The sequence below is a fragment of the Phoca vitulina genome, unplaced genomic scaffold (genome assembly GCF_004348235.1).
Source record: "Phoca vitulina isolate PV1807 unplaced genomic scaffold, GSC_HSeal_1.0 scaffold81, whole genome shotgun sequence".
Classification (NCBI taxonomy): Eukaryota; Metazoa; Chordata; class Mammalia; order Carnivora; family Phocidae; genus Phoca; species Phoca vitulina.
Window position 1 is genome coordinate 1,651,875 of NW_022589784.1, and position 24,681 is coordinate 1,676,555.

Here is a 24,681-nt window from a genome sequence, read left to right on the forward strand (position 1 = left end):
TCCGAGAATGCTGGGAGCGGAGCCGGGTCGGACTACAACTACCACAAGGCCGTGCGCCCTCCCCCCCCCCCCCCTTTGCGCGCAAGCGCGGTCTACAACCGGCTTCGGCGCCGGCCGCGGGTGTCTCCGACATGGTGCCGGCGGGTGGGAGGTACGGGGGCTGCTGAGAGGACGTTCCCGGCTCGCCGTGCGGGCCGTGCATGCGCACAAGGCCCCTCCCGCGGCAGGCGCATCATGTGACCGAAGGCGCAGGCCGGCACGGGAGGCCCGGGCAAATCAGCGGGGGTCTCCGACGCCCCTCTTGCCGGGCCGGGGAAGCTGTGTCAGAGCCGACTCGGGGGCAGCACTTAAAACCAAAATGTTTATTGGAGTGTTGTACAAAAAGTTTCCAGTCATAAAATGCATATTACAAATCACTGGAGAAAGGAAAAGACCACACGTTTGGCATGCAAGTTCGTGGACGCCGCCCCCGGCTCCCCCGCCCGCGCTCGCTCGGGCCGGCCCCCCGGCGGGTCGTGCTGGTGTTCCGGCGGGGGCGCGCCCTAGGGCCGCGGGTCAGACCGCGCCCGGGGGTCGCCGAGCTGCCGCTGGCCGGGTAGAGGGAACCGTCTCGCGTCCTTTAAAGCGGCTTAAAGCTAAGAATGACGACTACGAACTGTTTCCCAGGCCGACGCTGACGTTGTCACATTGGATTCCACTGTGGATCTCCCAGCACCTCCCTGCCTGTGCCCGTCCCCCCCCTGCGGGCACCCCTCCCCCGGGCCAGGGCCGCCACGGGGCGGGCGGAACGGGGGGAACCGGCTCGAAGACCACAGGAATCACCTGCCGGACACGAGGGGGGCCCACTCCCTGCCCACGAGACCCCCAAGACACCTCGCAGGATGTGGCCGAGGCCAGGGCACACACTGTCGGGAGGCCCCCAGCCCCACCCCCCAATGCCGCAAGCCTCTGCACTCCAGGCCCGCACTGTGCGCGTGGTCCCCGAGGCGTGGGCGCGGGGTGGGGGGATGCACAGCCGGGGGCCCTCACGGGAAAGGTCATGTGCGGGGCGGGGCGAGCTCCCCAGGGCCCACCAGAAACGCTGGGAGGAGTGGTGAGACATTTCCGTCCACGAGAAGAACCGAGCGCACGGCCCGGGGACTCGGGTGGCCATGGAAAGAACTAGACCTAAAGCAAGGGGCTGCGGGCAGATTCTCGATGCAGCAGAAGCCTCCGACCCTCCGGCCACAAGCAGTTTCCAAGGGAAGTGAGACGGGGGGACCCCCGAGGTGGGAGGCAGGCGTGCTGCTCCCGGCCTAGGGCGAGCTGGGAAGGGCTGGCTGCTTTGTAAACGGGCTGCCTTGTGGGGACAGCGTGCCTCCATGGCTCAGTATGACGTCTTGAAGACTCGAGCTGCACTTTCTGAAGGAATTTGCCGTCTGGGGCCTCAGAGGTCACCGAGATAGCCTCCCTCAACTCCAGCCCCTGGGGGGGGCTGTCCCAGTGACGCTGGCATGAGGCCTCAAGTGGAATCCGGCAATCTGAGTACTGACCAATGTAAAAAAATAAATATCCATTAAAAAAATAACTTCTGTGTATCTATGTGGGAGGGGGTACACATGGGGAGCGGACGCGGAGGTGGCCGGGCGGCCAGGAGCTGGACTGGGGGCCGCGGAGCCATCCTGTGGAATCAGCCGGCACCAGCATGTCTGAGAAACAGCATTTCAGCGAGGAGTCGCCACAGAAGCTAGGCTAGCGGGGCACGCACAGGAACACACAGGGGACGGCGGGCGTCGGGCCTCAGCCCCATGCACAAGGCACAGAGTGGGAAAACGGTGTGGGCGGTCCAGGGGCTCACCCTCAAGTTGCTCTCCTCACAGAGGGCAGGAAGTGGCTGCTCCCTGTGGACAGTGGCTCTGAAACCAGGGGCACTTGCTTCCAAGGTGACTCCATTTCCCTTTCCACTTGTCCCCTGGCCATTTACCTGGTGACAAGTCTCCAAACGGAGCTGTCCCTGTTCCCTGGGTTTCCATCTCTCTCTCCTGCCCCGTTGGTCCTGCAAGCTTAGGAACTGGACTACAGAAAGCTCCAGAAACTCGAGGGCCAGACAGCCAGGCAGGGAAGAGTGCCTCGCTATGTGCGTAGGAACCTGGCCTGCGGCCGCACACCACCACCACAAGCACACCAGAGCCCCAGCCCAGGCCGGGCAGCCAAAACCTGCACCCCGGCCCCTCAGCACCTGCGGCCGGGCCACCAAAATTCCACAGGGGATGCGCCTACCGCCCCGCCCCACGTCAGAACCTGGATTCTGGATTTGGTTTTTAAGGAGCTTCATAAAACGACTGAACTCCTAGGCAGTCCTGCTCTCCATCCACTCGAGGCTCACAGGGCGGCTCCCAGAGACAAGAGCCCCAGTCCCGGCAGCCGCCCCTGAGCCTGGCCCGGCCTTCCAGCCTCCACGCCCAACCCCCGTCAGCCATTAGGTTCTTCGGCCTCGAATTCAACCAAATGGTGAAATGGGGCACCAAAAAGAAGTCTGGCCAGTGGTGATGAAGGAAGGGTCTGAGGAAGCCCACCGATAGGAAAGATCACAGAGACCCGCCCCCATGTTCTGGCAGTATGCTTAAAAATTCTCTAGAAATGTATCAAGGACTAAAGACAGCCAATGATATAAAAATAGTTTTCGGTGGCTCTGGGTAAAGACAGGTGATGAGGCGTGTTCCGTTCACATCACGCGGCAGCCTCTTGAGGTGGTCCTTGGGTCCCCCTGGAAAGAAAGGCCGGCAACCTCAGAGGCCTGCACGTGCCCACCTGGCCAGGCAGGTCCCCCAACCCCGGCCGGGGAGGGGCCGCACCAGGGCCTGCGCCCCCTCCCCACCCAGCAAGTCGACGGGGCCGGCAGCTTCAGCCTCAGCTGTCCCTGATCCAGAACCTTCGATGTCTCCCTTGCTTCTGTTCCCAGCTACACAGGCTGTCAGGACTTAAAGGTCAGACCCGAGTCTTACCACGCAGAGGGGCTGCAGCTCAGCCCCAGAGCCTCTGGGACCCTTCGCCCGAACACCATTACCTAAGCCCCGGTATCTCTGGCGGGAAGGAGCAGTGGCCTCAGAGCCCGTTCACTGAGGACCCTCGAGGCTACACCAGTGCCACCCGGAGGTGCTTGGGGTTCAACACCCCACTCCTAGGGACTCCCGGGCCAGAACCCTGAGGTCCACACAAGGGGCAAGAGCCAGGAGGCAAGGGTATTCCCCCCACAGGCCGCCTCTGGGGAGGGTTGGGGGGCGGTGGGCGTGCGGCCCTCCAGTGGGGGCAAGGCCTGGGCGGTGCCAAGAACCAGCCACCGCCAGCTTCGCCCAGACGCTGCAGCGGGAGCACCGCCCCGGGACCTGCCGGGGGGCGGACACATGCGCATCCGCGCGCGTGGGTGTGCGCGTCCGAGTGTGCGTCCCCGTGTGCCACCTGGGGGCCTCTACCTGTTGATGGAAAAGATCCTCCTCGCCAAACTCCGCTGCCTCCTCTTCTCCCTCCTCCCCGTTCTCCGTCTCCCGCACCACCGAGGACTGCTTCACGGTTCTCATGGCCACTTCCTGCGCAGGAGAAAGACCACACTTGACCCTCGGGTAGCGGGGCGCAGCCCGTCACGGTGGTGGTCAGGCCAGGGTGCTCCAGTCGAGACTTGGCACACCGAGAGCCACATTCCGAACCCAGGGTTGTGCTCCCTGGGCCTGTGGGGTGGTAAGGGTGAGATGGGGACCCCAAGAGGGACTCCAGGGCCAGGATGGAGGTGGCCCCCAGCAGGCCTCAGGCACTTACCTCCCCGTCGGCGTTGACCAGGACGGTCCGGAAGCTCTCGCCCACGCCCCAGCTGTTCTGGTTCTTCCACACGAGTGTCGAGGGGGGGCTGTGGGCCACTCCCGCACCAGCAGCCCACACCTGGGGACACAGGAGGGCCTCCCCATCAATGCTGGCTCCAGGCTCAGTACCACGTGCCACCAGCCAGTGCCCGGTCCCTGCCCCCTGGGTCCCGTGGATGGAGGACAGTTGCCAGGGTAAAGGAGACACTGAGGTCTGGTGGCCAAGGGCTCATGTCACCAAACGCAGGCTGAGCGGAGACCAGAAGCCCATCAGACCCCGGGGTCGGCGCCTGTGACTTCGATGCTGACGGGTCACCACGGGGCTCCAGAGGGCTCCAGGGAGGGTCCAAGGGCACACAGGTGACCCGCGACAGGACTCAGCTCTTCTCAGAGCCAAGTCACTCGACCACTGCCCCCCGCCCCCTCAAGCCATTGCCTGCTTCTCAAGAACGCCCCACACCCCAGCCACCACTCACGTCGGTCGCCCGCGGCCACTCTCCCACCGCCCGGCCTTCCACGGCCACCTACCGTGACGGTCTGGCCGGCGCGCAGCACGTACTTGGGCGTGAACTTGTAGGCGATCTCCTCCCCTTCCATCATCTGCCTCTTGATTCTCCAGTTCCCCAGGGACTGGTCCTGGCACAGGGGACACCGCGCCTGACGCACAGCTCGGGGAGGCCGCCCCCGCCCCACGCCCCGGGCTGCAGGCCCTCACCTTGTCCGAGCTGTTCTTCAGCTGCACAAACCTGCCCTCCAGGTCGATGTCCTCGATGCCGACGCCGCCCGAGGCCGAGGCCCGCTGCGCCAGGTGGAAGCTGCTGCCGCTGCTGCTGCTGCTGCCGGAGCCGATGCCGCTCGAGCCCGGGCCCGGCGACTCCTCCGCCTCCGGCCGCTTGCGCTTGCTGCGGCCCGGGCGCCCGGCCGTGGACACGCCGCCGCTGCTGCTGCTCGACGTGGCCCGCGAGACGGTGACGCGCGACGCCGGGCTGGGGGTCAGCTTCAGCCTGCGGGCGGGACCGAGGGCCGACCAGGCTCCCGAGGGGCCCAAGCCGCTGGCTCGCCACCCCCTGTAGCCCCGCCTCTCCCCTCCTCCTCGCCCGGCCCCGCCCCTGCGGCCCCGCCCCTCTCCCCCTCCTCCTCGCCCGGCCCGCCCCTGCGGCCCCGCCCCTCTCCCCTCCTCCTCGCCCAGCCCCGCCCTCCGCCCCCCCCCCCCCTGCGGCCCCGCCTCTCCCCTCCTCCTCATCCGGCCCCGCCCCCTGCACCCCTCCCTCCCGGCCTCGCCCCTTGCCCTCCCTCTCTCGAGACCACGCCCACCTCTCCTCCTCGCCCTCCAGGAGCTTGCGGTAGGCGCTGATCTCCATGTCCAGGGCCAGCTTGACATCGAGCAGCTCCTGGTACTCGGCCAGCTGCTGCTGCATCACGTCCCGCATCTCGGTCATCTCCTGCTCCTTGGCGTCCAGCATCTTGCGGAACTTGTCCCGCTCCCCAGCCATGGTCTCCTCCAGCTCGCGAATCCGGTCCTCTGCGGCACTGGCCTGGCGGGCGGCGGGGGGAGTCCGGGCGGCCAGGTCAGGGCGGCCTCTGCGGGTCCCGCAGAGAAGCCCACCGGGCTGCGTGTGCGGACGGGCACCGACAGCGGGCAGGAGGCCCGGAGCACGAGGGCTCTGGTGGTCGGTGGGCCCAACAGCGCCCCTCCCCGGGCCAGGAGGGAAGGGGTGATGCACCACGCACACCGCCGCTCGTGGCCGTCTACACCCGGGGCGCCAGAAGGAGGGTCCCGCAGCAGCGGCAGGGCCGAGGCGCGGGCAGGCCCTCGGGAGTCACCTGCTTCTGGAGGCCGGAGAGCTGGTAGCTGAGGGACTCGACCCGCATGCGGGCTTCCTTCAGCTCCTCCCGGGCGGCGCTGGCGGCCTTATCGTTCTGGTCAGAGCTCAGCTTGGCGCTGTCCAGCTGGAGGGACACGGACAGGCGTGTGAGGGGCGGGCGGCGGGCCGGGAGCTGCCCCCGCCCCCCGCCCCCCGCCCGCCGCCGCCAGCACCTTGGCCTGGTAGGTCTGCTCCAGCTCCAGCTTGTACAGCCGCACTTGCTCGTCGTGCTGGCCGCGCAGCTCCTCGAGCGCCTGCGCCATCCTGAAGTCGTACTCCTGCTGCCGGCTGCTGTCCACCTCCACCAGGCGGCGCTCGTGCCGCCGCCGCGTCTCCCGCACCTCCTGCGCCAGAGCGCGGCGGTCAGCGCGGCGGGCAGCGCCCCGCCCTGGGCCCCCGGCCTCGGGGTCACCAGTGTCCTCAACCCGAGCCCCAGTCCACGTGAGCGCTCAAGACGACGAACCGCCGGAGAGTCACAGCGGCGTGAGTCACAGAGCGGACACGGCCCCGATGGCCCCCAGCTGACAAGCAAGTGTCTGTCCCCCACGCGCGGGAGCGTCCCTCGGCCACGAGCACAGGCGCCCGCACGCGCGGCCCCGGGGACGGACCCCGAGCCCACGATGCTCAGGGAGGGACCCGGACACGGAAGGCCATGCGGGGTGTGAGTCCACGTGGGTGACACGTCCAGAACAGGCTCATCCGCGGACGGGAAGGGGGCTCGTGGGGGCGGGACGGGGAGTAACCGCTGATGGGGACGGGGTTTCGTTTTGGGCCGACAGAATGTTCTGGAGTTAAGTAGAGGTGAAGGTTGCACAACTCTGTAAATGTACTAAAACCAACCAACTTGGACACTTTAACAGTTTCATGGTACAGGAATATTTCAGTAAAGCGGTGGTTAAAAGAATTCCTGACGAGGGGCACCTGGGTGGCTCATTGGGTTGTGCATCCAACTCTTGGTTTCAGTTCATGTCATGATGTCAGGGTAGTGGGATCGAGCCCCAAGTTGGGCTGTGCACTCAGTGGGGAGTCGGCTTGAGATTCTTTCCCCCTCCCTCTGCCTCTGCTCCTCTCCCTGCTCGCACACTCATGCTTTCTCTTTCTCGCTCTCAAATAAATGAATAAAATCTTAAAAAAAAAAAAAAGAATTCCTGCCGAGCCTGTCTCAGGCACCTGGGGTCCGAGGCACAGAGACCCAGCCCTAAGGAGGCCGGCCGCCACAGCAGCACTAAACAAACCGGCGGGAGGTCTGGGCCCAGGCGCACAGCCGCCCCAGACACAGGGCGGGCTCAGGTGCGGGCAGAGGGCGCTGTTCACCAGCCCCGGGCTCCAAGGAAAGGCGAGTGCCCTTTCCTCCAAGAAACTCACTCCAGCACAGAGAGCAGTCGCTTACCACCGTGCCATCAGCTTGTAAGAACAATAGCAATGTTTCTCAAGGAAGCCAGCCCTGTTTACAAAGAAGCCATGAAGCTCGGGGAGTCCAGGACCAGCACACCCACCTTCATGGAGCCCCCCATGGCCGCTCGCAAGTCTCCCTGCATGGCTCCCTGCCAGGAGCTCCTGGCCACCGGCCTCAGGGAGCCCCGCCAGGAGCGCTTCCAGGGTGTCCTTCGGGCTCCCCTCACAGGTCCCCGCATGGCTATCTTCCTGGGATCCTTCCTCACAAGTTCAGGGCCCCATACAGACCCCCTCAAAGGCTTCAGGGCTCTGGAGGGTGCCTTCAGGGGTTCCCTCAGGGGCTCCTCCCCAGCTGCCCTGGCCCTGGTCCTGGCGGGGCCTGGCTGCAGCTGGAGACCACTCCTCAGTTGTATGGGCATGCTTCCTACCAGCAGCTCCCCCCGGGCACTGAGTGCATGAACCGGCTGGCCCCGGAGTTCCATTCTGGGCGTGACAGGACAATGAGCTCTGTGATGATGAGCTGGGAGGGGCCCCACACCACATCCATTCCCAGAAGACACAGAAACCCAGCTCTAACTGCCAGGAATGTCCTTCACTCCCAGGTGGGCCCGCCATACCCCTGAGCCCAGGCCCAGGGATTCAGAGCTTTGGGTGGGGGGGACCCAGGAAGCAACAGAAGCAGAGGGGCCCGCCCCTTCCCTTTCACAGAGAGGGTCTGCCGTGGGTTCAATGGTGGCGCCCCAAAAGATGTGTCCACGTCCTAATCCCCAGAAGCGGGAGTGTCACCTTATTTGGAAAAGGGGCTTTGCGGATGGGATTAATGAATCTCCAAATCAGATCCTTCTGGATCATCCGGGTGGGGCCTAAACCAATGACAAGTGTCTTCATAAGAGATAGAAGAGCAGAGACAGGGGAGAGGCCACGTGAAGGCAGAAGCACAGATGGAGGGACACGGCCACGAGTTCGGGGGACACCTAGAGCCCCCCACTCCCCACCCCGGGGCTGGGAGAGGCAGCAGGACCCTCCCCTGGAGCCTCCGGAGGGAGCACGGCCCCGGCCTACCCCGATCGTGGCTCTGCCCTGCGGGAAGTGGGAGGCCACGAACTTTCCCGTGTGGGGGTGCGGTCGGCCCTGAGACTCGCCTCCTCAAAGACGTTCTTCCGGAAGTCGAGCTCCTCCTGCAGGCTCTGGCAGCGGTTCTCCAGATCTACGCGCATCAGCGTCTCCTTCTCCAGCTGCTTTTTGGCTACCGCGTGACCGTCCTCCGCCTGGGAGACACGACAGCAGGCTGAGGTGACACTGTCTGCCGCTTCGTGTGGCCTCTCGGGGCCCAGGGATCCCCTTAAATACACACACTCCAACAGAGGCTGTCGAGGGCTTGGAAGCCGGGCAGCCGCTGGCATCCCAGCCCCAGGCTTCACCCCCCCCCCCAGGACATCCGCCTGCCGCCCGCAGCCCTCTCGCCGGCCCCCAGCTTCCCCGCCAGACTGGGGAAACCCGCCCGAAACCTGCCTTAGCCAGCTGGGCCCGCAGCTCAGCCACGTCGCTCTCCAGGCCGCGCTTGTCGCTGAGGGCGGCGGCCAGCTCTGCCTCGCTCCGGTGGAACAGTGACTCCAGATCCTTCACGCGGCCCTGGGCCACCGTGAGCTCACTCTCCCTCTTCTTGGAGCTGCAAGTCAAGAGCGGGCGTTAGGCAGGAGCACGAGGGGCGAGCTGGGGGTGGGGGGGCTATAGGGGGCCCCTCAGGCAGCGCCAGGAAGCCCAGGGACCAGCTCGCTCTGGCCTCTGAGCTGTGGGCATCTGCTCTGGGGTAACGGGGCTCAGGCTGTCGCCCAAAAAGCCGCCCCTTCTTCAAACCTGCTCTGCACATCAGGACTCCACCAGCGAACAAATACAAGCGCTCAAAAAAGCCTCAAGGAAAGAGCTTTAATGTCATTTTTTTGTGATTTTTCGACACAGGAGGGATCATTTAGGGGAGAACGATTTTTTAAAAAATTAACGTATAACTTATTAAAGTTGCATATTAAAATCCTGGCCTTTGAAAAGTCGATCTTGTTTGTAAACTTAAGCTATTTTAAGCAGGTTCATCTGATATTCTAGGAGACAATTTTCCCCAATATTAAAGATGGCAAATAGATTCTTTAACGCCCAGCTATTACTAGCATGGGTCTGAGGCTCTTGAACATTTCTCAAAGGAATCCTCCATCTTCTTGGAATTGAATGCATACCACCTCTCCACCCGGGAGCTGACAGAGCCGTCCCCAGCAAGAGTGGGGACACCCAGGGTCTCCCCCCAGCGCTGCTCACAAGGCGGCGCTGTGGGGGCCAAGCAGCGTCCTGGTGCGCCCCCCCCCCCCCCCCAGTGAGAACCACTGGGGACGCAGCATCAGCTTGCACGAGGGGGGTGGTGCAGAGACCAGTGACTTCGGCCGCCAAGCTGCCCGTGTCCTCCACAGCAGCCCTGGGAACACGGAGCTCCACTGGGGCATTTTACTGCCCTCCTCCACGAGGGTCTCAGGGTCCCTGCAGTCCTCGTCCCTGAGCTTACGCCGCACGGTCCTGCTCTCCCACCCACGATGGGGCTGGGGGCTGCACAACCTGAGCCCCTAGAGCAGGTTTTGCAGGGGTTTGGGGAAACGAATCATTCGTTTGACACCCATTACTGAGGGCCCACTTTGTGGAGAATGCCACCCTCGCGCCAGAGATACACCGGGGAACACCCTTGCTCTCCCGATGCAGAACTTTCTCGTGCGATGAGATGACAGTGAAGCGTGCCACCTGTCAGATGCGAAACTGCATTAGGAGGGCAGAGGAAGCGGGACGGGAGGTGAGGGATGAGCACAAGCCGGTGGGAACCGCACTTTTAAGGCACACAAGCCCCACCGGGGGTCACCCTTGAAATAGACCTGGATGAGAGGAGTGTAAGAATGAGCCAGATCCATTATTTCCGGGAGAAGAGCATTCGGGCAGAGGAAGCAGAAATGCAAAGGCCCTGGGGTGAGATATGCCTGGTAAGTTTGAGATCAGTGACAAAACCAGGGTAACAGAAACAGAGGCATCAGGTGATGTGGAAAATTTTTCTTTTTTTTAAAAGTTCATTTAAGGGGCGCCTGGGTGGCTCAGTCGTTAAGCGTCTGCCTTCGGCTCAGGTCATGATCCCAGGGTCCTGGGATCGAGCCCCGCATCGGGCTCCCTGCTCGGTGGGAAGCCTGCTTCTCCCTCTCCCACTCCCCCTGCTTGTGTTCCTGCTCTCGCTATTTCTCTGTCTGTCAAATAAATAAATAAAATCTTTAAAAAAAAAAAAAAAGTTCATTGAAATAATCTCTACACCCAATGTAGGGCTTGACCTCACGACCCCAAGATTAAGCATCACATGTTCTTCCAACTGAGTCAGCCAGGCGTCTCAATGTGGAAAATTTCTAAACAACTTTATCCAATATTTGGATTCTGCAGAACTACGCAGAATGGCCCAGAAAGCAGGGGCACTGGTGGCTCCCACTGGCTTATGTCTCACTGGCCACGTCTCACGAGCTTCAAGGCGTGAACGCGGCTTCCTCATCTGCGTAACAGTAAGTCCCGGAGGATTAAGTGGGAGAATGTGGCCTATTTGTCAGGTCCTCCCTCACACAGCCACGGCACCCCTGGTGAGCCAGCCCCGGGCCCGGGAACATCCCGGCGGCCAGGACAGACTCCCGGCACAGAGGACATCTGATGACCCAGGGGGACGTTCGTGAAAGGCTCGCGGCCTCCAAAGCCCCCTCCCCGATTGTCTCCGGCGTCCTCCATGAGTTGATGGAGGCGCGCGGGGGCGCTCAGACCGGCCGCAGTGGCTGTGTCTGGGGGGAGGCTGCAAGGCTGCTGGAGACTTTTACTTTTCTCTTTACACTATCTTGCATTTTCCACTTTCTCACCGGTGAGCATCTGTGACTGCTAAGCAGAAAAAACAAGACTCCTGGGCCCAGACAAGGAGCTACACACAGGATCCCTGGCATCCGGAGGCTTCTGGAATCTGCACTGATCCCAGGCAGAGCAGCTGGGGTCTCGGGCAGTGCTGACTCTGGAATTTCCTCAATCTTCCCAAAGAAGCACAAATCACTTTTTAATTAAAAAACCTACTAAACTGATGGGATACAGGCTACCTGGCCGCTTAAAACTACAGACGGCCTTTGCCCCTTGGCCAAAGACCAGGTGCCCAGACTGTGGGGCCGCCTCTGCGCTCTGTTCTGTTCCAGCGGACCTCCTCCCCGGAGGCACCTCAGCGGCACAGCCCTGAGCGAGAGCAGCCGGGCTGAGAAGGCCACGCACCGTGTGGTTCCAAGTCTAGGCCATTCTGGGCTGAATTATGCTGGGGACCAAAGGTGGTGGGAAGGGCCAGCTAGAGGGCCAGGCCACAGAGCACCCTCACCCCCCAGGGGCCAGCCCGCATGAGCCCGCACCAAGGGTGTGTGGGTGTGGCTCGGGGCCACGGACACGCACCACACCTCAGCTGCACACCTACCTCTTGTTTGCCTCCTCCAGCTCAGCCTTCAGTTTCCCCAGCTCGATCTGCAGCCGCGCCCGCTCCCGCGCGGTCTCGTCCAGCACCCTGCGGGCGTCGGCCAGCTCCGACTCATACAGCGTCTTGATGCCGCTCACCTGAGGGGTGCAGCAAGGCCCAGGTCACGGAGAAATCCCTTCCCACCGACAGGAGGCGCTCCTGGGCTGGACACAGCTCCTACTAACGCCAGAGGCCTCCCCCGCCAGCTCAGCCCCCCTACCCCAGGGTGACCCCAGCCGGCCCGACCTGCCCAGGTCCCCTGTCCCCCACCCCGGTCACCCACCAGCTGGGCACACAGCTCATGCTTTCCGTGGCCTTGTTACCCCCAACCTTCCCCCATCCCCCACGTCTATGTGCAGAGGGCCAAGCACAGGCGTTTACAAACAGCTGGAACCAAACCAGGACGGTGAGAGAGCCCCTCCACCCCACTAGGACGGCCAGAGTCAAAAAGACAAAGGATAACAGATACTGGCAGCAATACAGAGAAATCGGGACCTCCACACACAGCGGTGGGAGTGGAAAACGGGGCGGCCGCCGGGGTCGGGCAGCTGACCCTGCAACCCTGTGACTCCACTGCTGGGACCTACCGACGCGGTGGAAGTAACACGTGCACACACATGAACCTGTGTGCCTGTTCACGGCACAGTTCACAGCAGCCGGAAGGTATAAACGACCCAAACGTCCATCAGTGGACCAGCAGATACACACAGTGTGTCCACCACCCACGGGCACGTCCCGCGGCCGCGAGCAGGAGCGAGGCGCACTCACGCGCTGCCCCGGGGATGGACCCTGAGCCCACGATGCTCAGGGAGGAACCAGACACGGAAGGCCACACGGGGTGTGAGTCCACGTGGGTGACACGTCCAGAACAGGCTCATCCACAGATGGGAAGGGGGCTCGTGGGGGCCGGGGAGGGATGGGGGGTGATGGCTGATGGGGACAGGGCTTCTTTTGGGAAGATGAGAACGTTCTGGAATTGGACAGAGGCGATGGTTGCACACATCTAAACACGCTGAGACCACTGAGCTGTAGAGCGTTGTTGGAAGAGCCACAGGGGCTGAAAATTCCAGCTCAATGAAGCTGCGGACAGAGAAGGTGGACGGAGGATGACAAGCAGAACCACTCCCAGGGCGGCTGGCTTTGAAAGCTGCACCACCTCCCACGAAACTACAAGATACCAGCAGGTGTCTGGGCCGGGGGGGTGCAGGGGCAGCCGGGACCCCTCCCTTCCACGGGAAGGGCCCCAGAGCAGAGGGGGCTGCAGGGAGCTGCCGAGGACCTGCGACGTGGTCAGGTAACCACCATCTCCTGCCCAGGGACAGAGGAGCTTCTGGGAGGTGGGACTTTCCAGAAGAGTCGGGGTTTTAACAGACAGTCTGAGACACCCCCCCGAGAAATAAGGTTGAGTAAGTAAAAATACATCATATTGCTTGTCTCCACGACCAAGATTTTTGGCAACCCCTTGGATTCACCCGTCCTGACCCTGCTCTGGGCTCCCAGGCCACGGTCTCAGTCTCCTCAAGTGTCTTGGTTAAAGTACCGAGTTCTGGGGCACCCGGCTGTCTGGGGCGCGTAACTCTTGATCTCAGGGTGGAAGTTCGAGCACCACGGTTGTAGAGATTACTAAATAAAAGTACTAAGTCCATGCAGTGTTTCACGTCCTTGTGTGCACACACACACATGCGGGCCCATGTCCATCTGTCTTAATAAGGCACTTATCTACAGCCAGGTCTGCAAACTCAGGCCCACAAGCCAAATTCCATCCCACCGCCTGTGTTTGTCCAGCCTGCAAGCCCAGGATAGTTTTTACACCTTTAAGTGGCGAAGGGAGGGGTGGGCGGGAGAAAAAGAAATTTTGTGACACAGGCAAATTACAGGAATTTAGGTTTCCATGTGTATAAATAAAGTTTTATTGGCACGCGGCCTGGCCTATTCCTTTCCATAGTGTCCGTGACAGCTTTCCACTGCGACGGCTGAGTTGAGTAGCTGTGAGGGAGACTTCCAGCCCATAGAGCTGGAAATGCTGACTCTGGCCCTGCTCAGAAAACATCTGCCAGTCCCACTCTACGGCCCCGGGACAATGTAGAAAACGCTCGTAGAGGACAAGCACACAGCCTCTTTCAGACCACTAACAGGTGCTCTGCTGGCAGGACTTGCTTCCCTGCACCTGTGACAGTCCCTGCACAAGCCTGGGCCACAGCAGTGGGAGACCAATGGCTTGGGCCTTTTGTTTGGTCTTTAATGGCATTCTGCAACTGCCAAGAATGAACAAATGTGTTAGCATGTGTTGGCCAGGGAGGGGGAGCATGGGGGGGTGTCCAGATAACCCGAGGTGGCCTTTTCCTGTTCCCGAGTCTCTGGAGGATGAAATCTTCCCGGCTAAGAACCACAGTTCTGCAGGTAATCCCCAGACACAGGCAGCCCCAAGTGCTACTTCCTCCCACCCAGCTCACGCACCCTGCCCCTGCTCCCTGGGTCCACCTGAGGGAGCCCCCTACCTGCCCCCACCCCCCAGCAGCAACAGGACACCCTGGCAGGTAAGAGAAAAGAAACCGAAGGCTGGAGGAACTTAACACCCAAGTGGGGAGGCTCCTTGGAGAACTACCTCTCCCTCCCCGGTCCCCTCCCTCCCGGCCAGCACACGAGACCTCTCTCAAACAGAAATCCGGCCCGGCCCCAGCCCTTCCAGAAACCCTCCAGTGACATGAGCACATGGCTCTTCAGCAGAGCACTGCCCGCCCGACCAACACCCAGCAGGACCTGTACGTGGGCACGTGTGAGAGCGTGCCCGCGGGCAGAACAGCAAGGGCTTGGAAGCTTCAGTTTTACCTCAACTGCTTAGGTTTTACTACAAGCATGTGGTACGCTTATAACATTTTAAAAGACATCTTCAAAGGGTTCCTGAAGTGGCTTTTCCTAATGGCATTTGGGGCTGGAACATCCTCGGGGGTGGGGCCATCTGAGCACCACTTAATGCCAGGAGCACCCCCAGCCTGATGACCACTAACGTCCCTGGGGGCAGCCTCCATGGCGGCAAGGAGCTGCTGTCAGATAAAGCGCACACATCCCTCCTGCTGGAGCCCCCTTCCCGGCCCCCTTCCCGCTTCTGCCCACCCACCTCTCCAGAGCCGGGCAAGCCTGGGCCCCCCTGCAGCCAAGGCCATTTCCAGGTCACTCCCTCTAAAGAGCCCACGTGACCACCCCGCGCTCGCTGCTCCAGCGTCCCCTCCCTCCGTAGGTCACCAGCTCCCTCCACTGCCCAGTTCCAAGGGGCATTTATCCCCTGGCCCCACGGGCAGGTGGAAGCTCCAGGAGAACAAGCTGGTGGTAACTCCCCAGCTCCAGCTGGGAGCACGGCCCTCACCCGGGGCGACACCTAGAGCCCCTGCACAGCCCCTGAGCTCACAGTGGGGCAGGTGTATCACCCACAGCAAGACTTCCTTTGTTCCCTGAGCTCATCTGGATTCCAGGAGGCCTTACCAGCTGAGAAGGGAATAATGCTGCTCCCCAGACAGCCGGCGGATCGGGTTCCCCAGGTGCTCCTGCATGGGCTCCAGGTACAACACCCGGCCAGCACCACTGGCACGCCACTGCCACTGGGCCCCCCAGGCCCATCTCCCCCAAAGGTCCGTCTGCCATTCACCCCACCTGCAGGTGGGACAAGCAAGGCCAGGGCAAAGACAAGAAACTAGCGCGGGTGACGCACTGACCAACCCAGCAGGCAGGAACTGGGTCCACATCCTGAGGACATCAGGGGGCCACCTCGGGGCAGACAATTCTAGCCCCATTGTATTAATGACAAAACCTGCCCAAGGTCACACAGACTAGAAGCAGTTTGCATCCGAGCAACATCGTGCCGCCTACCAATGAAACTTCCTCCCCATCATCACCCAAGCCACTTTCTGAGCCATTGCCCGTCCTGGCAACCATGAAACGGGCGACAGAACCCACGGAATACTTCCTCGGGGCGCCTGTCCTTTATTCTACAAAACACATATTAACACACACGCCCCGCCAGCTAGCACAAAAGGGGGGCATTGTTATTTCCATTTTACGAAAGAAGCACTGAGACCCAGAGAGTTTAAGTGACTTGCCCAGGGTCACACAAAGGGTACGTGGCTCCCCGAAATGACCCCCCAGCTGCTCTCCCCCAAGTCTGTCACTTGGTCCACGGTCAGGATAGGGAAGCCTAGGGAAGCCTAGGCTCAAGCACCTTCTGGCTTCAGGGCCTGGCTCTCCTACGGGCCCTCAGGGGGAACCACAGGGTGAGCACTCCCCCACCCCCCCCCTTATTCAGAGGAACCACACTTGGGCTTCAAGGGGCCAGCAGGGTCCAGCTAAGTAAGAAAAGAGCCTGGGGCCCGTGGGGACTGGGGGAGGGTTGGGTTGGAGCCACAGTCCCCAACCAAGGAAAGGACCCACCCAGGACACCCAGCCCTCACTTGCCCTTAGGGGGCGGGGCTTACCCAGCCCCTCTCCCTCAGTCTGCCGTGAAGCCCTGAGACCCACGTGGAAACCAAAACTTCCCACTGGATCCCCAAGACCAGACGTCTCCCCATCACCTACCAGGCTCCAGTCCATCAGCCAACGGGGGCTCCGAGGCCCACCTGAGGACCTCTCAAATTTCCCATGGGACCCCTGAGGCATCAGACCCCCTCCCCTCGGATGCCCACCCACCCCAGGTGCGGGTAGGAGACGGACCCTACAGCCAAACCACCTCCCCAGTCCCTCAAGTCCCCAGAATTCATCATAGGACCTTTGCAGAGTTCCACAGAGAACAGAGCACGTGACTTCCCCCAGAGACCCCCCCCCCACCATGAGACCCTCCACACAGCTTGAACTCCCGGTCTCCTCCGAGACCAGAGAACCCCACCAAATTTCCTCCCAGGACGCCAGAACATCCTAACGCATCCCCGAGACTCCCCACCTCTCTTCGGGGCGGGGCTTACTGTGGCTCACACCCTCTCAGCCAGGGGATCCCCAGATCGCCTCTAACCACTCAGGGCTCGGCCCTGCCCCATCCCCACCAGTCGCACAGGGGGCCCCGAGATCCTTTGGGGATCCCTCAGAGGACGGGTGTACCCCAGACTGCACTCCTCACTCAGTGGATACACGAAACCCCCTGCGGGCCCCTCGGCGGGCGGGGCTTGTCCCAGTGTGCACCCCTCGTTCACAGGTCCCCCGAAAAACCCTGGCGGCGGGGTCAGGTCGCTCGAAAAATCCCTCGGACTCCTCGGTGGGCGGGGCCTGCCCCAGTGTGCACCCCTCGCCTGGAGCCCCCCGAGATTCCCTGAGGATCCCCTAGGTGGGCAGGGCCCGCCCGGCTTCCAAACCTCACCCACGGGAGGTCCCCGAAACCCCCCGGGTATAGTCAGAGGCCGAGGCCCACCCCAGCGTGCGCGGCTAGGGCCCCCCGAAACGCCGGGGACCCCCCCGGTGGGCGGGGCCTGCCCAGTGTCACCTCTCGCGCACGGGAGCCCCCGGGGACCCTCAGAGGCCGGAGCCCCGGCTGCGCGCCCACCTCGCGCGTGGTCACCTCCTCCCTCTCGGAGATCTTGAGCAGGAGCCGGTCGTTCTCGAGCTCGAGCGCGCGGACACGGTCGATGTAGTGCGCCAGGCGGTCATTGAGCTCGCGCAGCTCCTCCTTCTCCTGCAGCCGCGACAGGCGCGTGGGCGACAGCGGCGTGGCGGGCCCGCCTGCGCGGCTGGGCAGCGGCGTGGCCATGGCGGCGGCGGCGGCGGCGGCGGCGGCGACAGCGGCTCGGGGCCCGCGCGGCTCGGGACGGCGGCCGCGGCGCGGCGGGCTCATTCAATCCGCGCCGCCGACCAAGATGGCGCCCGGCGCCCGCCGCCGCGGAGCAGCCTGGGACTTGTAGTCTGTCGCGGCTGCGCGGGGCAAGCCGGGAGCTGTAGTTTCCTGTGCGGGCAAGGCTCCGCTCGCCTCCCGCTCAGATTCCCGCTCTGTCGACACATTGCTGTTCCCGAAACTGCTAGCGTCCAGGGCCAAGCCTCCGGACCTGAAACTCCCAGCTCGCCACCAAGTGACACCGGGTTTCTTTCCAATGCCCACTTTCCCCACTTGTATAGCCTACCTACCTCTTTGGAGTCCTATTAAAATTAAAGGTGAAGGAACCTCAAAAACATGCTCAGTGATGTCACTTACATGTACAATCAAAATAAAATAGTAAGTTAAGATAAGATAAATAACTGAGCTCACAGCAGGCGCCTGGCTGGCTCAGTCGGAAGAGCATACGACTCGACCATTGATCTCAGCATTGTGAGTTCAAGCCCCACCTTGGTTGTAGAGATTACTAAAAAAAATTAATTAACTTAAAAAAAAAATAACTGAGCTCACAGATACAGAGAACAGGTTGTTGGTGGTTGCTGGTGGAGGGGTGGGAGGTGGGCAAAATAGGCGAAGCGGTCAAAAGGCAAAATCTTCCAGTTATAAAATAAAGAAGTCCTGGGGCTGTAATGCACAGCATGGTGACTATAGTTAATAACATTGTATTGTATATCTGAAAGTTGCAGAGAGAGTAGACCTTAAAAGTTCTCTTCACACACACACACAAACAACAAATTGTAACTATGTGTGTTGATGGATGCCAACTACACCTACTGTGATCATTTCAACAATGTACACAAATATCAAACCATTAGGTTATACACCTGAAACTTCTACACTGTTATATGTCAATGATACCTCAATTTAAAAAAAAAAACAAAAACAGAAACACCTCATTGACAGAAGCCAGGCACAAAAGGCCATATACTATCCGATTCCGATATAAAACGTCCAAAAGAGGCAAATCTATAGAGGAGTGTCTTGGCGCACGGCCACTGCCCCCCCCCCCCCCGCCGTTCTCTGCGGGGGGGCAGGATGTGGAGGAGCATCTCTGGGCTCCCCACCCCTCCACCTGATGCCAGCAGCACCACAGCCCCACTCCAGTCCCAACAACCAAAACGTCTAGACATTTCCACCTGTCACTTGGAGGCAAAATTGTCCCCAGCTGAGAACCACTTCCTTCCCCTCACCCTGGAACTTGCCGGGAGAACCCCTCCTTCCCAGACATCCCACCTTGGGGAATTGGGCTGAAACAGCCTCCCTTAGGGACTCACAAATGTCACACGGAGAACGTGATTGTCCTTCCAGCCTTCTGAGGAGGCGGGATACTCACCTGTCTTGAACACCTGAAATTCACTATATATTCCCCTCTTACCGGAAGCAAAGGGCCCCCACCTTAGAACCCAGGCCGGAACAATCCCCAGCTAGACTGTCACTGCGCTGTTTTCTCAAAAGCTACCTTGTGCTTTAAACCTGATATTGTTGCCTGTACCCTCATCAAACACACAAGACAGTCGGTAGGATGCGAGGGCATTTAAAGCGAAGTATGAATCCGTGATACTCCAGGCGGCAGGGCCAGAGCGGAGGAAAGAGATTGAGGTTTGAGGGTGGCATGGGGTCACCTTGCCAACGCCCCACCCCAGACCTAGCTGCAGCCCCCTCCTCGTCAGAGCTCCGCTGACCTCCACCGCCCAGAGCCCTGACCGACCTGGTCCCCACTCAGGCCCTGCAGGGTCCCACCCGCCGCGAAGCGCTCTCGCCCCTCTCCGCCTCCTGGTCTTGCCCCGGCCAGGATGACGCCAGTCCCCCCCGGTTGCGCCGGCCGGCCTGGGCCTCAGCCTTCCCGTCTGTGAAACGAGTCTGGCCCCGACTCCCCGCTCCGACCCCCGGGGGCTGGACTCCAAGTCCCAGAAAGCCCTGCGCTTCCCGTGGGTGGGGCCCGGGGGGTCCCCCTCCCCGCGCGGTTTGGGAAGCGACGGTAATTTTCAAATTTTGGCGCTGGGCGGACGGGGCGGCGACAGCGGCTCCCAGGCCCCCGCCCCCGGCCCGCCCGCCCGCCGGCCCGCCGAGCCCGAGGTCTGGGCCCCCGCCCCGCGAAGCTGGGCCCCCCCTGCGCAGGCTGCCCCCGCCAGGCACGCGGCGGGACGCTCCGGGCCCGCGGCCGGCAGGGGAAACTAAGGCACGAGGCCCCCCAGCGGGGACGGGGCGCAGGCGGGATTCGAACGCAGGACCCGCTGGCCTCGGGGCGCAGGAGAGTTGCTGGCTGTCTGCTTTGGGGGCAGGGAGTGCGGGTAGGGGGTAGGAGGGTCCGCTCCCGGGACCGTCCAGCCCGCCAGCCCGGTCCCGGCCGTTCCTTCCACGCCCCTCGCGCCGCCGCGCTCATCCCGCGCGGGGTTTGGCGCCAGATCTTTCAAAAATCTCAGTCCAACGGCTGCCCCTGGCTCCGGGCCCGGCTCGAGAGCCTGGATCCTGAATTCCGGAGCCTGGATCTGTGGGGCCTGGATTCCGGAGCCTGGGGAAGGGCCGGATTCCGGAGGCTGGACGGGGGGCGCGGCGTATTCCCGAGCCCGGAGGGGAGTGGAGATCCCGGACCCCTGATTCCAGAGCCTGTGGGCTAAGCGCTAAGAGCTGGGAGCAGAATTCGGGAAGCTGGGGGGCTGGAACCTGTAATCGCAAGTGGAATCTGGGAGGGAGGGGGGATGCTGAGGCTGACAGGCAGCTGCTGGTGACGGCAGTGGAATGCACTAGAGACACGGACGAATATCACCTGAGCTTCTCCCCCGAGCCAGGCACGGGAGCTGCGTCAGGGTGACCCCAACAAAGATCCCTGCTCTGGGGCAGATGGCATGGGGGGAGTTGGGAGACAGGACACAGACACACACCACAAATAAGCAAATGACATGGGGTGTGGGAAGACAGGAAATGTGGGAAAAGAGGCGAAGAGGCTTGGGAGCGGGTGGGGCAGGGGGGATGCATTTTTAAACAGGGTGGGTCCCTCTGCAAAAGGCTGGGCCTTGACTTGGAGAAGCTGACACTTGAACAAGGACTCAAAGAGAAGGAGGGGGTCAACCTCGTGAACGGGTGGGGGGAGAGCCTCCCATGGAAAGGGACCAGCTCGCGCTGGTTCTAGGCCTGGAGGAAGCGGAAAGGAATGAGAACTTCCAGTGGGTGGAGATGTCCAAAATCAACCTCGGAGCTTCGGAGCCACAATAATAACACCAAGACAGAGTTTGGGATAAAGAGGAACAATAGCTTTATTGCGTTGCCCAGCAAAGGAGGCTTCAGAAACTGCAGGCCCTCCCCAAGGAAGGTGCTGGGGAGTTTTACAGGGAAATACAGGATCTAGCCCATTTCGGCAGGAATTGTGTTTCTGCTGTCAGCTTTGTTCATCATGTCTTTAGGGTGGTACCGGGTTCCTGAGACAGAAGGATAGGAAGGGAGGAGGGGAGGTTTGCAGAAGAGAGGAAAAGCTTACTTTAAAATCGAGCTTCGCTGAAGCTTTAGTGAAGCCATTTTATTTTTGTTCAACTTTATGCTTTTAAGTGGTTTCAGAGACGGATATTAAAGAGGGAAACAAATATGTAATCAGACATTGGTGTATTAGTTATCTGTCGCTGTGTAACAAATAGCCCCAAATGAAGTGGCTTAAAGCAACTCATTTCTTATCTCAGTTTCCATCACTCAGGAATCTGGGTGGGGCTTAGCTGGGTCCTCTGGGTGAGGCTTCAGAAAAATTTACTTCAAGCTCGCCTGATGGAAGGATTCGAGTCCTTGCAGGGTATAGGCCTGAGAGTGTCAGGTTCTTACAAGCTGTTGTCCAAGGGCTGTCTCAAGTCCTCATCACATAACAGAGGATCTCTTCTGGGTTTTGAACCCTTACTGATTGCTGCAATGGGGAAACAAAACAAAAACAACCCAAATATCCGTCAATGGACCCACACCTCCATGTACATTTACATGGTGGAATATCATACAGCGGTGAAGATGAATGCACCTAGGGGACGCCCATCCACAGGATGACCTCCCAGACATAAGATCCTGCAAAGAAAGCAAAGTGCAGAAGAATACCAACACTATTCTACCATGTTTATGAAATTCCAAACCTGGCTAACCCAGCCAACCCATCATTTAGGGGTACTACAAATGTGACAGAATTGAAAGGAAAAGCGGACACATGATTACTCAGAAGTCGGCACAGTGGTTTTGTCTGGTGGCTCATGAGGACAGGTAGATGGTGGGGGCTTCAACATGGTGGTCACATTTGATTTTATAAGCCTGCTGGTTGTGAAGTCTCTAGTCTATACGCTGGACATATAAGTTATAGATGCTTGTTCTGTGTTTGATATATTTCATGTTTCAAAAATGAAAACAAAACAAAAAAACCCTCCTTGGGCCTGCTGTATAGAACAATGTGATCCCAATAGAAATAGAATATTCTACCACAAAAGAGAAATGGTAATCATGTGACCTCATAGAGATGTTAACTAAGCTACTGCGGTAACCATGTTGCAATATATAAATGTATCAAATCAATACACATTGTACATCTTATGGTTACACAATGTTATATGTCAGTTATATCTCAATTAAAAAAAAAAGAATAGGCGCTCTGGGTGGCTCAGTAGGTTAAGCGTCTGCCTTCAGCTCTGGTCGTGATCTCAGGGTCCTAGGACCAAGCCTCGCATGGGTCTCCCTGCTCAGTGGGGAACCTGCTTCTCCCTCTCCCTCTGGCCCTCCCCACCACTCGTGCTTGCTCTCTCTCAAATAAATAAAATCTAAAAAAAAAAAAAAGAATATCCTAGGGGTGTGCCTGGGTGGCTCACTCGGTTAAGCATCATTGGACTCTTGATTTTGGCTCAGGTCATGATATCATTGGTCATGAGATGGAGCCCTGCATCAGGCTCCGCACTTGAGTGGGGAGTCAGCTTGAGATTCTCTCCATCTGCTCCTCCCTTCCCCCCCAAGTAAATAAATAAATCGTTAAAAAAAAAATTTTTTAGGGGCACCTGGGGGGTCAGTTGGTGAAGTGTCTGCCTTCAGCTCAGGTCATGATCCCAGGATCCTGGGATCGAGTCCTGTGTCGGGCTCCCTTGCTTCTCCCTCTCCCTCTGCCCCTCCCTTGCTCCATGATCTCTCTCTCTGTCAAATAAATAAAATCTTTAAAAAAATTTTTTTTAATTAAATCTTATTTAAAATTTGGTTTCCCTGGGGCGCCTGGGTGGCTCAGTTGCTTAAGCATCTGCCTTCGGCTGTGATCTCAGGGTCCTGGGATCGAGCCCTGTGTCAGGCTTCCTTCTCAGTGGGAAGCCTGTTTCTCTCTCTCCCTCTCCCCCTGTGTGCTCTCTCTCTCTCAAATAAATAAATAGATAAAATCTTTTTAAAAAATAAATAAAATAAAATAAAATTTGGTTTCAGGATGGCTGGCTGGCTCAGTTGGAACAACATGTGACTCTTGATCTCAGGGTCATGAGTTTGAGCCCCATGTTGGGTGCAGAGATTACTTAAAAAAAAAAAAACTTAAAAAAATGTGATTTCTCAGTCACACCAGCCACATTTTATTTTTTTTATTTTTATTTTTTAAGATCTTATTTATTTATATGACAGGGAGAGAGACAGCGAAAGAGGGAACACAAGCAGGGGGAGTGGGAGAGGGAGAAGCAGGCTCCCCACGGAGCAGAGAGCCCGATGTGGGGCTCGATCCCAGGACCCTGGAATCATGACCTGAGTCGAAGGCAGACGCCCAATGACTGAGCCACCCAGGCGCCCCACACCAGCCATATTTTAAAGGCTCAGTAGCCACACACAGCTGTTCCACCAGCCAGCACAGGTGAAGAGGATGCTGGGAAAGTCACCCAGGTGGGGGCCTGTAGTGGCCCAGGCGGGGGCTGGTGCTGCACTTAGACCTAGCCTGTCCCCCTTTCTGGACCTCTCCATACACCTCCTTTTCTAGACTTCACCCCAATACTCAGGACTCAGAGTCACCTGTTTCCAAACATGTGGGCAGATCTCACCCTCTGGAGCATCGTCCCAAAGGCACTCCATCACCCTGTGTGCACCCTCCCTGGACTCAGGTAGCAAAGGGCAGCTGGGTGGGGTTTTTTGGGAGGGGGGAGGAGTGGATTTGTGAGCTGATATGCCACCTGTGTGCAGGCAAGGACCCTTATCACAGAGAACAAACCGCAGGGAGAGAGAAACAGGCAGGCAGTGTAGACCTAGGGCTGGCTCTCCCCACACAGCCATCTCCAGGGCAGAGCCGCCAGGAGTCCGAGAATTCTGACTAGAAAGCAGGCTTGCCAGGAAGGTTTGAAGGTGTGAGTCCCAGGTTACCTCCGTGTAACAGACTGCCCCCAAACTTTACTGCTGCTCACAGATCTGTGAGCTGGGAATGTGGCTCAACTGGGTGGTTCTTCTGTCCCATGCGGGGTGGACAGGGGTCACTGGTGGCATCTAACTTGCAGGGGGGCTGGGCTGGGTCAGCCCCTCTCCCCTTCTGTGTGGTCGCACGTCCCCATGGCTGCAGCACAGTGGGACTTCTTAGGTGGGATCTCAGGACTCCCTGAGAGCCAGACAGGAGCTGCAGGCCTTTTGAAATTTAGGACTGCAGCGGGCAGGGTCTCTTCCCTTGCGCCCCATCGGTCAGCCAGTCACAGATGCAGCCCAGATGTGCTGAAGGAGAGGGGAAACTGGATCCGCCAACGGGAGGAATGCCCAGGAACTGCAGCTGGTTTTTTTTTTCTAACAACTTTATTGAGATATAATTCACATACCATACAATTCACACCCTACAGTGCACAGTTCAGTGGTTTTTTTTTCTTTTTACTATATTCACAGCTTTGTGTATCCACCACCACAATCAACGTTCGAACATTCCATCCCCCCAAAAAGAAGCCCCGTTCCTTCCCCTCCCCAGCCCCCGGGCCCCCACGAGCCCCCTTCCCGTCCGTGGATGAGTCTGTTCTGGACATGTCACCCACGTGGACTCACACCCCGTGTGGCTTCTGTGTCTGGTTCCCTCCCTGAGTGTCGTGGGCTCAGGGTCTGTCTCCGGGGCCGCGCGTGTGGACGCCTGGCTCCTGTCCACAGGTGATTGAATTCTAAGGTGTGGACGAACTACAACGTTTTCATCCGTCATCAGCTGATGGACATTTGGGTTGATTCCCCGTTTGGAAATTATAAACATTGCCGCTATTAACATTCATGAGTAGG

The 24,681-nt window shown here is 59.7% G+C and overlaps 2 protein-coding genes across 2 annotated transcripts; one reads left to right on the forward strand and one right to left on the reverse strand.

Moving 5' to 3' along the window:
* Positions 1 to 7: 7 nt before the first annotated feature.
* LOC116625817 (translation initiation factor IF-2-like) lies at positions 8 to 1,181 on the forward strand. Its single transcript, XM_032394700.1, has one exon. It carries the CDS (start codon positions 8 to 10, stop codon positions 1,163 to 1,165), a length of 1,158 nt encoding a protein of 385 aa, XP_032250591.1. The 3' UTR covers positions 1,166 to 1,181.
* Positions 422 to 17,361, reverse strand: LMNB2 (lamin B2). The gene is made up of 12 exons (XM_032394699.1): positions 17,152 to 17,361; positions 11,592 to 11,728; positions 8,606 to 8,762; positions 8,236 to 8,361; positions 5,872 to 6,042; positions 5,658 to 5,783; positions 5,148 to 5,368; positions 4,549 to 4,837; positions 4,362 to 4,469; positions 3,793 to 3,912; positions 3,453 to 3,566; positions 422 to 2,746 (listed from the first exon to the last, which is right to left on the reverse strand). Exons 1-12 carry the CDS (start codon positions 17,353 to 17,355, stop codon positions 2,705 to 2,707), a joined length of 1,815 nt encoding a protein of 604 aa, XP_032250590.1. The 5' UTR covers positions 17,356 to 17,361; the 3' UTR covers positions 422 to 2,704.
* Between the last annotated feature and the right edge of the window lie 7,320 nt (positions 17,362 to 24,681).